Source organism: Ciconia boyciana, chromosome 1 (assembly GCF_034638445.1).
Source record: "Ciconia boyciana chromosome 1, ASM3463844v1, whole genome shotgun sequence".
NCBI classification, from domain to species: Eukaryota; Metazoa; Chordata; class Aves; order Ciconiiformes; family Ciconiidae; genus Ciconia; species Ciconia boyciana.
In genome coordinates, this window is record NC_132934.1 from 135,897,533 (window position 1) to 135,911,082 (window position 13,550).

At 40.4% G+C, this 13,550-nt stretch overlaps 1 protein-coding gene across 3 annotated transcripts; it reads left to right on the plus strand.

Moving 5' to 3' along the window:
* The first annotated feature begins 1,069 nt into the window (after window positions 1-1,069).
* On the plus strand, window positions 1,070-10,653 carry PIGA (phosphatidylinositol glycan anchor biosynthesis class A). 3 transcript variants are annotated; one of them, XM_072849387.1, is made up of 6 exons: window positions 1,070-1,165; window positions 1,681-2,113; window positions 2,680-2,812; window positions 3,970-4,102; window positions 5,527-5,733; window positions 7,437-10,653. In XM_072849387.1, the coding sequence occupies exons 2-6, from the start codon at window positions 1,684-1,686 to the stop codon at window positions 7,698-7,700; spliced, it is 1,167 nt and encodes a 388-aa protein (XP_072705488.1). In that variant the 5' UTR covers window positions 1,070-1,165; window positions 1,681-1,683; the 3' UTR covers window positions 7,701-10,653. The 3 variants fall into 3 exon arrangements, with proteins under 3 accessions (XP_072705488.1, XP_072705483.1, XP_072705482.1); XM_072849382.1 differs by having other exon boundaries at window positions 1,079-1,165; window positions 1,449-2,113; XM_072849381.1 differs by lacking the exon at window positions 1,070-1,165 and having other exon boundaries at window positions 1,179-2,113.
* Window positions 10,654-13,550: the final 2,897 nt, after the last annotated feature.

Below are 13,550 nucleotides of genomic sequence, written 5' to 3' on the forward strand. Positions count from 1 at the left end.
GATCAGCAGCTCCAAACCACGTCTGTCCAAGCTTCAATCTAACCAGGAATCCAGCCAGCACTGCAGCCTAGGTCAGCTTGTACTGTCACTCACAACACACATATTTGCATAGGAGTGATGACAGAATCAAATCTGACAAAAGTCTTATCAGAAATCTTGGCAAGGAGACGTAGGTGCCAAACATAATTTGGGGAACATATAGGGAAGGCATGAACAACCCTAACCTAGTGCGGTAACATCCTTCTGGGCAGTCAGCAGCAGTGAGCCGGTGCTGGAGCTGCTAACAGCTGACTGCAGAGCTCCTTGAGAACAGAAATACACAGCCAAGCGATGCCAGCCTGGGGTGTCAGAGCACAACTCACACAACCCAGCCACGTTTCTCAAAGTTCGAGCTCCTGGACAGTCTGTAAAAATCATGGTATTGTTATTTTCATTTAGCGAGGGCAAGCTTACAGCACTTGTGGCGAAAAGACTCGAGAACATTTCAGGAGTTCCAGCTGTGACTGAGCCAAACAGTACAGCAGAAGAGCTTCTCCAATGGGGGTAGGGCAAAGCCTTTGGAGTTTTAAGGCAATGTATCACTTTACAGCGTGCACCTCACTTTTTTAATCACTGTGGACTACGCTTTTGTGCGTACAAGCCTTTTATTTTTTGGACAGCAAGCGGCGGAGGCAGGCTTCCCGCCACAGCAAGGGCAACGCTGTTGCAGGAGAGCGGACACCCCGGGACCTGGGGCCGGGCAGCACGGCCAGAGCACCGGGAGGAAACCCGGCCGGACGGCTGAGGCGAAGGCCCGTCCGCCCCGCCCCGCCCAGCCCAGCCCAGCGGCCCGCCGCGCCGCCGCGCCCCCACGCTCCCACGCTCCCCACAACGCCCCGCGCGCAGGACCCGCCCCGCTCCCGTCACGTCCCCTCTCCCCGCCGCGCGCTCGACGTCCCACGGCCGCTCCGATTGGCCGCTTCTTTTACCGCGTGACGCGGCGCCGGGCGGTGATTGGCCGCGGCGCTGCGAGGGGCTGGAGGCGGGAGCGCTCGCCCGCCGCTCCCGGGCGGGGATGGGGGGGGGGGAAGGAGGAAGAGTGGTGCGGTTGCCGTGGTGACCGGGCGGCCGTGCCCGGAAATGGGAAGGCGCCGGGAAGCGCCCAGGGAGCGCCGGCGGCCGGCAGGTACGTGCACGCGCGCGCGCGGACGCACGCGCCCCCGCCCCCCTTCACCACCACCCCCCCCCCCCGGGGCGGCCGCCGGTTGCCGGGGTGATCGCCCTCTTAAAGGGCCCGCGGCGGCCGCCCCTCGGTGCGTGTTGCTGGTGCTGGCGGGGGCCGCGGTGCGGCCTGCGCGGGAGGGATGGCCGGGCCCGGCGGCGGCGGCGGGGACGTCGGCGGTGAGGGGACCGGGCGTCCTCGCGGGCGGCCGCCGGCGAGTGATGGCGCCTTGTGGTTCCCCCGGCAGGAGCGGGCCCGGGATGGCGGCCGGGGGCCCGGCGGGGGGGGCGCACAGCGTCTGCATGGTGTCGGACTTCTTCTACCCCAACATGGGGGGCGTGGAGAGCCACGTGTACCAGCTGTCGCAGTGCCTCATCGAGCGGGGCCACAAGGTCCTGGTGGTCACCCACGCCTACGGCCGCCGGAAGGGCGTCCGCTACCTCACCAACGGGCTGAAAGTCTACTACTTGCCCCTGAAGGTGATGTACAACCAGTCCACGGCGACGACGCTCTTCCACAGCCTTCCCCTGCTCAGGTACATATTCGTGCGGGAGAGGGTCACCGTCGTCCACGCCCACAGCTCCTTCTCCGCCATGGCCCACGACGCCCTCTTCCACGCCAAGACCATGGGGCTGCGGACGGTGTTCACGGACCACTCCCTGTTTGGGTTTGCGGATGTCAGCTCGGTGCTTACCAACAAACTGCTGACGGTGTCCCTGTGCGATACAAACCACATCATCTGTGTCTCCTACACAAGTAAGGAGAACACGGTGCTGCGAGCAGCTTTGGACCCTCGCATAGTCTCTGTCATCCCCAATGCTGTCGATCCCACCGACTTCACTCCAGACCCAACAAGGAGGGATGACAGTACAATAACAATTGTTGTGGTCAGCAGACTTGTTTACAGAAAAGGTAATGGGGGCTAAAATGTAAGTTTATTTTGGTTATTTTTTTCTTTAGCATATGGTAAGAGAGGTCTTGTTTGGTACCACTTATGCTCTGTCTCTGGTATGGATTGGATTTTAAATGGGAGTTGTAAGGTGACCGTTCTGAACTTTTGTGTCTGTGCATTCAAGAAGAAGAAATGTACATTTCAGTTTGTGCATGTTGGGTTCAGAGGTGTATTTCTTCTGTAATATTGAAGATTTTGAAAATTGAAATTTGTAGAATGGAAGGTTTGGCTTATATTGGGGATATGATTTAGTCCCTAATCTATATATTCTGTTAGAAATGTTTTAACTGGTTTTTATTTAATCAAGCAACAGCAACTTAAGTGATTTTTTTTTTTTTGTATTTGTCTCCGAATAGATCACAAGTTGTCTTTTTTCAGAATTTTGTGTTCAGCAGTGTAACTGTCTTCAAGAGACGGAGACTTTTTTTTTCCCCTTCTTTTGAATAGAGTTATAGCAGTAGGCTACATCATGGTAGGTTCTAAAATCAAATACAATAACGGCTTGCCCTAAATTTTGTACTCTTAGGTATAGATTTGCTTAGTGGTATAATTCCTGAGCTCTGTCAGAAATATCCAGAGTTACATTTCTTAGTTGGAGGAGAAGGACCAAAACGAATCGTACTGGAAGAAGTCCGGGAAAGATACCAGCTACATGACAGGTTTGTTCTGTGCATGTCTATGATCCTTCAATGTACGTTAGGGATGGGGAAGACAACAGCAACACCCTTTCTGCCTGCCCCTCTCCCCCTGAAAAACCCAAACCCCAAAAACTTGAGGCTGGAGAAGATGAGAACTATTGAAGGCAAGGCAGATAGACCAGACACTAACTGAACACTTATGGGTTGGACTATGATCCTGCAAGTTAATTCACAGAAATAGACTCTGTATGAACCTTACTCGAGTCAGAGAAAAACTGACTTTAGACATAAATTTATCATATTTCTCTCTGAAACTGTGATGGTTGGATCATGTACTCCATATGGCATAAGGAGTTAGACAGCTAGTTCGTGTCACTGCTGCTTGTGAGGATGACTGCTAGTAATTTATTTTATTACTGCAGTATGAAGCTCTTTAGGGTAGTGCTTATCTAGTATGTGTTCTTGTGGTACTACAAACATGTTCCTTTGGGGTTACTGTGTTACCAAAATGTTTCTGTGATGCATATGCATTTGTGTATTTGGGGTTTTCTTGCTGTTCAAAGACACTTTTATGTGGCAAGGACAAGGTTCTTACTTTTCTACTTCCTTTTCTCTGTTTTCTGTTGCCCGTTCTGTACTTCAGTCAGTGTTTCCTCTGGATGGACAATAGAATTGTTTGTTAGTATCATTCTTATGTTGCCCCTTTCTGTTTCCCAGTATCTCTTCAAAATAATAGGTCCTGATCATTGTATCCTAAATACTCCCCCCTCCCCCCCCCGACTTTGAGATTGATCAGACCTCACATTGAAAATTCAGATCATACGTCTAAACAAAGAAAGGATGACAAATCTTAATTAACTGCATGAAGCCATGTTCTCTTACAGAACTAGGAAGCTCAGTAGCAATGTTTTGAAGGCAGTTGCCATTAAAACAAACAGAGCAACTTCTCCCCCCAACTTTATTTTCAGAAGTTTCTTTTAGTGTGAAAATAAGAAGCAGAGTCTTCTTTTCTTCATTGCTGGAAAAATTTAGAGAAAATGGAACAAATGTGTCTGTGTTCCTTCTCTCGCTATATAAGTGTGAACCATTGGTACATTTTTCAGAATATGTGTAACATTATACAGCATTACAGTCCAAATCTAGGGTTTATCTCTTTTTTTTTTTTTTTTTATATGCAGGGTGCGTCTCCTAGGAGCCTTGGAACACCAGGATGTTAGAAATGTTCTAGTCCAGGGGCACATTTTTCTCAACACTTCCCTCACTGAGGCCTTTTGTATGGCAATTGTGGAAGCAGCAAGCTGTGGTTTACAGGTAAAAAAAAATCTCAACTATCTAGAATGCATGTATCCTATTTAAACAAAGTTCATGATTAAATAATATGTGCTTGTAGCATTTGATTTCATCTGAGGCTCTGCCTGTTCAAAGGTGAGCAAATATTATCCCCATTTACAGATCACCTGGAAGCTGAGACAGAAGGGTTAACCGAAACTGCTTAAGCTCCCAGAAGAAACTTGTGCAGAATTGGGAGTAACATGTAGATCTGCTAACTTTCGGTTCTCTGAACTAACCAGACTGCCTCTCCAAAATGCTATTTTGTATGTACTCCTTTACAGAGTTTTGGGGTAGTTGATGTTCATGAAGGTTTACTTTGACAGTACTTTAAGAGGAGTTGCAAAAAAAGGCTCATGAGCATGGGTGACTTTGGTCAGTCAGGCATATTGAATTACCAGACTAAACCATTGTACTAGAACTGTTTTCTTCCTGCACCAATAACTGACATTCGTTTTCTTATATTAACTGAGGAGGTATTTGCCTTACCATGCAGGGATTCAAGATAAGAGTTGGAGAGAGAAAAAACAGTAAAAGCCCTTTCTGGCTAATTTACAACTCACACTGGCAACTCAAAAAAAGTTAAATCAGCAGCCATAAAGAAATCAGACTCTCACATTAAAATATAAAGAAGCTTTTTTAAAATGCAGACTGATAAGAGTATCTCATATACAAGAAGTATGGAAAATGTGAGGAGCTTTTTTTTTTTTTCACTCCAGTATATTTTGACAGTAGTTACTACCTACTTGTGGTTGTTATTCCCATCATCTGTTTTCCTCTCTAGAGGTGAAGAAGTTCTGCAGTTTTCTTATTGTTGCCTGCTGTTTAGAGATGATTGCATAATGTGAGTCCTAGTAGTTTCTGATTTCCCTTTAAAAATAATAATTCAGATTAAAATTACTGAACTTCTAAAACAATTCTTGTAAATGTTCAGTAGCCTAGAAAGCATAAAGTGAAGGTGCATGTGGTAAAACTGGCCCCTTCCATGTGGTAAAACTGGCCTCTCCAACTAGAGGTAACAGTTTTCATGAGGGACTATGGAGGAAAGTCCAAAATCTGGTTACATAGATTTAGTTGTGTGCTGTGACAAACACCTTTAGGAAAGATGTCTCATAAAACACTCATTAGACCAAATCTTCTGACTTATCACGCTACCAAAGAATCATTCTGAACATCATTAAAGGTAATCTGCTATGCTAGGTCTTTTCTAGGGCCTAGACCTTCAGTTCACATACAGGTAAAGTTCCCAAAGTATGATATCAGTCTTTGCCTTCATGGCAACCACTTGTATTTTTTTTTTTTCCCTATTCATTCTAAGTGTTGCATCTAAACAGTGTTATAGCAGTGTCATCACTCTATTTTATTATTATGCAGCATATGTGCTATTTCTTTTGTTTCTTTCAAAGGTGGTGAGTACAAGAGTTGGCGGGATTCCCGAGGTGCTTCCAGAAAATCTCATTATTTTATGTGAACCCTCCGTGAAATCTTTGTGTGATGGATTAGAAAAAGCCATTGCCCAGCTCAGATCAGGAACACTACCATCTCCAGAAACTGTTCATAATAAAGTAAAGACATTTTATACATGGAGGAATGTAGCAGAGAGAACTGAGAAAGTATGTATAACTACTTCTTTTAAATTCTCATAAAGTACACTTCTGAAACAGCTGCTTCTTTAAAACGCTACTATGTATATTATCTGTGTAATCTTTCAGTGTAATTTTTCAGTGTTTCCTATCAAACACACATGGTTTCAAAAGCTTCAGAAAATACTTCTCTCACCACCCCACCCCACCCCCCCCCCAACCCTAGATAGGTGGGGCTTTTTCTATTTGCATTTTTTTCTATGCCATAACTACTGATAAATATTCTGAAGAGCAGTCTATAGATCTTTAGTTACATTTCTACTCGTATTTTTTTTTCCAGTCTTCACATTAAGTAACTTTTCTGGCATAACTGGAAAACATGCTGTATAAGGTGTATGAAAAGGAAAAGACAGAGTTCATGACTAAGTTTTGTCTGCCACGTGCTAACAAGTGGTTTAAAATTATGAGAAGTAGTTTAATGTCAGTAGGCTGAACATAGCTGAATTTACATAAGCTATGGATGTAATAAAAATAATCACACTCTAGAAATCGTATTTCAGAATTAGAACTGTGCTTCAGCATAAAAACTCTGCCATTAGTGAAGAATGTTAACTGCAATAATGTTATAAATGCCTGTGGAGATCTGTTGCTTCTGACTTCAGCCCCTGTGTTTTAGGCAAGAGAGTAGCTGAATTACATGCCTCTTAATTACATTGTCGTGTACTCAGATATATATTTCTTATAAGTCTTCTTGAAGTATCATGTACAACCAGTTTATTGTTTTCAATTACTGTCAGTACAATTCATTTTATGATTTTGTAAATGCAAGCAAAATTTCAATTCCAAAGGTTTTGTAGAAGTTAGTTTAGATTTCAGTTTCCTTTATAGCCCTTTCTTAAAAAAAAACAAAACTCTGTGAAGGAAAATGTTAGTATAATTGAAAGTAGTACGCATGGAACTTACACTATACAAAAGACAGTTTGTATAACAAAAGTTGTTTGTTAGCTCATTGTTAAGTTACCTGTAGGATGAAGTCTGTAATCTTCTCAAGGAAAAAACTGTATCCTTTAAGCCTTTTTTGAGTTGTGTGTAGTGGGTATTTATGTTTCTGTTTTATGAAACACAGGACCTTTTTTTTTTTTTTTGTGGTTAATACGTTTATTAAGTCACTAGTAGCATGTATTTGCTTTTCACATTCATTCAATTTTAAGGATTTTACTAAGCATTACTAATGTTTCTTTAAATAAAAATCAGTATCCTATTATGATTTGCTTGATTGTTCAAATACAGAGATTTGGAAGAGTGCCAAGTCATCTATGAGTTCATCCATCTTTGTGTTGAAAGTCTAGTAATTGCATGTTCTGACTCTTCCTATGACTGGTGTGAATACGAGATTAGAACCCATTCAATTAATTAACAAAAACCCAACCCTCTCTCTATAACATTACATGAGAGATAAATTATGCAGCCTTCCAATTTAATGAAATACTCTTGGGGTCTGCAAAAAAGTAGAACATTTCCTTTTTCTCCTTAAATAAATTAATGAAATTTCTAGAACAGTACTCATAAATTAACATTTAAAATCTGCAAAGCTTTTTTGGGGTAGTATTTTTCCCATCTAGTAGTTAGGAATAGATAACTTACTTTGCACACTGACAACAAAGTACTGCCTGATTTTTGAGGTAGAAGCAACATCGTTTTAAGATCTTACTTTCTGTCTTTTCTCCATTTAGGTGTATGACAGGGTTGCAGATGAAGTGGTTTTACCAATGGACAAGCGACTTAACAGACTAATGTCTCACTGTGGCCCAGTGACTGGGTGTATTTTTGCTCTTTTTGCTGTTCTGAACTTCCTTTTCTTGGCATTTCTGAGGTGGATGACTCCAGATTCCATTATTGATGTTGCAATAGATGCCACAGGACCTAAAGGTGCATGGACTAAACAGTATTTTGGGAGGAAAAAAGGAAGAGTTAAAGAAGAACTTCCAAGCTCCTAAAATGCTCAAACGGAGAGAAAAGAACGCATCAGTCACGAAAGGTTTTAATGCTTGCTGATAGAGACGTTACTCTTAAAATTCTTCAGTTTCTTTCTGAAGTTCTTGGAAAGAAACTTGGTTAAATGTGCTACCTCACTTTAGGATTATGTTTTAATTTAGTTTTGGATTCATGCAAATTTATGGACATCTCTTTTGCACTTAAAACTGGGAGGAAAACATGGGTTTTTATATGTGTCAAAAGCCTTTGAGGCAAAAATACAAGATTTTTCTCAACAACTTGAATATTACAGAAACTGACTGTAAACTTTAGTAGTATTTGGGAAAGCAAAACACAAAAATGGTTAGCTTACAGTAGTCCCTGCTAATTCCTGATATTTACTATGATTTTTATTTTGAGACCTATTTAAAAATACGTAATTAAAAACCCAACAAAACACACCTTTTCTCTCCTAAGATGAAAATGGCACTTGAAATTAGTCGTGAAGTCCATTACCATGGAAATTTCAGAGACTTAGTTCTAGCAGTTGTGTCCCGGTGACAGTGTTTTGCCTGCATAGCATTATTATTTTGAAGTTCTTCCCTAGTCAAAATTAGATCATCCTGTTGCTAAATCAAAACTCCATAATGAATTTTTGATATTTTTAGAGGTGCTATATTTGTCCCTTTCACTTTCACACATGTGAAAGTCATGTAAAGCTTATGGCATTTTTTTAAAGTACATAGGTGAAGAAATTATATTATTTAGAGGTAATATAGCCTTCAGAAACAGCTCAGGCCTGAAAACTCCTCCAGCAGACTATGCCAAAGTGTGAAGTAACACGTGTGTTTGTGTGTGCACGCGTGTGAGAGAGAAATCTGTGAAAGGCTTAGCAAGCACTATTGTGTTCTCTCTCTCTCTCCCCCCCCCCCCCCCAACCTCCCCCTCTTTTTTTTTTTTTCCCCTTCCTCCCCCTTTCCCTTAGTTATGACCAAAATGGCATTTCAGTCCATCTCTGGGAGGGACAGTGTTTAGTGTGCATGCTTGCACCTAGATCACATCAGAGACACCGTCAGGCAGGTTCTGCAAGTGAAATCTTGGGAAGGTATCCCTTAAATGGAAATAACCAATAGGTATGCTTTTCATGGAGAGGAGAAAAAAAAAAAAGGAAGCGTCTCCTTGCATCTGTTAGCAGTCCTATGTAATCTATACCTGGGACAATATGTGGCACAACATACGAACGTGTGAGAGGAGGCATTTATCTCATTTATGTTAACCACCTCTAAAACTCCCCCCTGCCTAATGCACTGGGTTAATTTCTTTTTCAAGCATCACTGAAGACTAAAAATCTTAGGATTTTATGACTCTGAGTATTATGTAGTATTGGACACTGTATTAATATTAAAACTGTGCAATACAAAAATACTGTTTCCAAACCGTTGAAGGGCAGTATTTAAAACACAACTTCTGTCAATATCATCTTGATTGTGTAGAGATGTAGTTACCCTAACATCTGACATTTTATAATTTCATTGAACATATTTTCATGAAACACAGAAAGGTAATGTGAAATAAACGCCATATACAAAGTCTATTTTCTTTTACTAGAATTTTTAGCCTTTGATCTATAGCGTACAATATGCATTGTATTACAATTTGAATTTTTCAAACTCTACATTAAAAGTGGAGGTCAGCTAAAATGGTGCCACCCAGATTATGGATAAATGGGTGGAATTAAGGTAATATTTTACTTTTCAAAGTTACTTTTTTTTTTAAAATAACATTCAAGTTTGCAACAACTTTTTAAAAATAGTGATTATCATTCCAGGGACATGTTCTCTCTATATGTTTAATAATATTTTGTTGATTCTGATTTATTTCTTTTTGGTTTCCTGCAACATCTACAAACAAATCAAATTTTCAACAGGATTGTGACAATCCATTCAAAATACTTTCTCACTTTTCTTTTATGGAACATTGTGTACTTATTCATAACATAATAAAACCTTGTTACAGGCTTGTTTACAAGGCAAATTTACAGTTTATCTAGAAGTTTATTTACCTTTCCATAAAGAATGGATATTTTTTTATTAATATGGGGGAACATACAATTAGAAAGTACAGAAATATACTCCATATTGCTGCTTCCTATCACTCATGGTTGGACTTCTTATGAGAAAGGCAATGATTACAAAACATTCTGCACAAGCTGCCACAAAAATTTAATCCATAACTGGTTTAACTACAAATATGGTGTTTCTCAAGTAGTGCAACTTGTATTGCGCATAACTCTTTGTGGGACTGATTCACTTACCAGCCTTGTGCAGTGGAGTAAGGGTTGATGTCACTGAATCATTCAGAGTTTTAAAAAGTGTCAGTGGGTGAAATGGAAATGTTTAAATAAAATAATCACAATAATAAAAAAACAGAGATAATGAGTGTATTTTAGGAATATGTATTTAGAAATGAGTAAAATAACTATTTAAAAAATCTGAAGTGTTTCGGTTGTGCTTTAGGTAACATTTGATCATTGTGAAATACTAAGGAAATGTTACCAAAGAGAGAGTGATACTGAGTTACATCTTGCATAGAGCAGAGCCACCTCTGTGGAGGAGGAGGGAACACCCAAAACCCTTCTATACAGAAGGTTCCCCCCCTTTCATAGAAGGGACCACTGATCTGCAGTGAAATTCCATCCCACAGGCACAAGGAGAACTTGTGTTTCCAATATGTTATAAGCAGACACTGTGAATTAAGGTATAAACAGTGTGTTGATAATTGAAAATTGTGTGTCAAACCTGAACAAGTATCAGGTAAAGTATGAATGTAAGATTCATCTTTCAGATTGTGTTTTAGGGGATGTGGATAGATCTGTAAGAAGGTAACTACACTGTAATGTACTTATTTTTGTGATCAAGTTTTTCTGCATCTTTTAAAAATAAACTTATTTTTCCCCTTTTCATATTTATTTATCTTTGCTAGTCCTTTTTTCATATATGCTTAGGCTTATAAACAAATAATTGTAAAATTGCATCTTTTTGATGCTCCAGTAAAATACAGACTTATGTAAATAGATGTAAGAACAATCAATCTCAAAAGAAAATGGTTTTACAAACTTTTTAAAATTAAAAAATATGTAAATATTTTTAATGTTTGATTTGCTATCATTAAACTAGTCTCAGCATATTTGCTGTACATCTTTTATGACACTCAGTAGTACGTTGACTTCCACAGTTTTTCCTAATTACTTTAGCAGTGACATAGTCGGATAAAAACTGGGTATTTTTTGTTAAGGGAAGAAAACTCAGGGCAAGATGCGGTTAGACATCTGAATTTACCGTTGTACTGAAATTATGCATTTTTCCTGTAAACTTAACTGGTAGATTGGATTGTTTTCAGATTCTGACTTGCTTCAACACTGGCATAACTCTGGGGATTATATTTGTGTGGGGTTCACTGAACTTTAGCTGTGCATAAGCTGGTTGTGTAGTACACGCTAGTTCTTTAAGCTGGTTGCTTAATCGGGAGGGGCTGATGGCATGCATCTAGAGAAGGAGCCATCCCCTGCTAGCACAGGCGTTGGAGCGGGGGGAGGAAATTAATTACCTGCTGGAATTTGCCGTCTTCCTGCCCAGGCAGCAGCAGGAGTTTAGATAACCAGACCTTGCGTGGTGCAGTGGGCGACGGATAGGTGAGATGAGTCCCACATCTGCTTGTGTGAGAGCAAGCAGTGAGTCACTACATACATCCCTTTTTAAAAGCAGGAGTGTTGTAAGTGTGCTGAGCTAAGGAAGCAAATGAGGCAAGGCTTGTATGGGAAGTCGTGCCATTTATTAGATCAAACTGATAGAAAAGAAATAACTAGGCTCTCTGTATGTCTTTATTCTGATCTCTTCCCTTTGAGAGATAGGGTTTCTGTCTCCTTTTTTTCCCCAGTTGTCTTTCTTTGATTGAATATATTTGATATTCAGACTCTCAACTATATACATTAGAAATACACTGCTGTAATTCAAAGTGTCTAGCATAAGAATAGACCAATACCTCTTAATTTCTTTGAGGAGAGGATCCCTCTAATCTTTATTTCCTTGCCAAATTCTTCAGGTCACATGTGACATTTCTCACTGTTGGCTGAAGTTAGGTGAACCATAGTGAAAGTAAGTTGTCTTCTAAGCTGGACTGACTTTTCTTTTGTGCTTGCTCCTTGCATGTTTGTAAACTAAGGATATATAAACATTAGTTTTCCAGTTCTTTGGAGGATCTAGCTAAGCTACTTCTATTCATTCACCGTCTCATGACAATTTTATTGAAGAATTAATATATTTTCTGGATATTTTCATTTGACAATTTAGTAATTAGCTGAAAGCTAGAGTGATTCATGGAGTAGTTTCGGCATCCTGCAGAAGTTCTCAATAAGGCATGTTTTTTCTATGGAGGGCTGACTTGTTCACTCCAGTCAATCGATGGAGTTGCATAATCCATCTCATTCAACTCACAACGATGCTGCCCAAAACAGCGAGGGAAGAAAGATGAGATTCCTGTTTCTGCATTGTCATTGCTCTTCCATTGTGTTATATCTGTTCTCATGCCTATGTTATGTTGCTCACCTTTCTGTAGTTTCAGAAATACCATACGTTTCAGAAATAACAGATCTTGTTACGGCTTACCTGACTACCACCTTCACCCGTATTAATACTTCCCACCATGCTGTTCAGCCATCTTCCCACTGACAGGTTTTTTTTAATCTACCGCAGTAATTTTCCTAGTGTTCTTGTACACTAAGAGCAGATTAAGAGATTACATGAGCTTTTCTCAAATGACTCCATCATTTAACTAAAAGTCTTTAGTTGTCTTGTTCTGAAGCCAGGAGGGTGATTTTGCTACTACACAAATGGAGCTTGTCCTTCTGGAAGAATCACATTCCTGTGACTGCTTCCAAGTGGTCAAACTTCCCTCATGGGTTTTTACACCCCTGGAGAGCTCTTCAGTATTACTGGAATTTCACCTTCCTTTAGGGATAAGAGAATTTCAGTGGAAATCACCTAATTGCCAGATTCTTGTATTTTTCTGAGCATTGTGCACTTGTACAGTTCTTCCTACTATCTGGCCGGCTGATTGTGAAAGAAGGTCAACAGATCTCCTCTGCAACCGAAAGTCTGTTTTTTGGTCTTTCTCTTAAAAGATGCGATTCCTTCTTGCTTACGTCCTATTGAGTGCCAGTTTTGTAGATCCTACATGAGAAAGATTTCTCCATCATTTAGCCTGACCTTTTCTTTGTAATGATCTTAATTTTTTTTCCTGTTTGTTCTTTTTCTCTGCATCCTATATTCTGTTCTTTACACCTTTTGATATTCCTCTGGCTTCAGTAGGAGTGTTTTCATTATCTCATATTTTTCTAGGGCTAACTGATCATCCCTTTTTTGGTCCACCTTTGCTAATTTCTCCTTTTTATTTCCCAGTTGAGCAAACTTAACTGTTTTTCTCTGACTCCTTAACCGAACTTCTCTTGCCATGTAATCCATGTCTTCAGCTGTCTTGTCCTGTGGCAAACAGTATTAAAGTGACTAAAAATAGACAATTTTCTTCATTTGGATTCATAGGTGTTATCGTTTCTACAGGTATATTATATTACTGTGGAAGGAAAGGTATACGTAACATTTATGTAAGGTGTTAAGTTATTGGTAAAAATGCAGTATCTTGGTTTAATTCAGAATTTTAGAAAAACTGAAAAATGGAAAAATAGCTTGGGGTGGTTTTTTCAGTCTGTCCGCATGTATTTTATACAGCATTCAAGTGCACCTGGGAGGGCAGAGTGCCGAAGACAGCAAGGTACTAAGCCAGTTGTATTGTTACAAACCAAAACGAATTGCATCTAA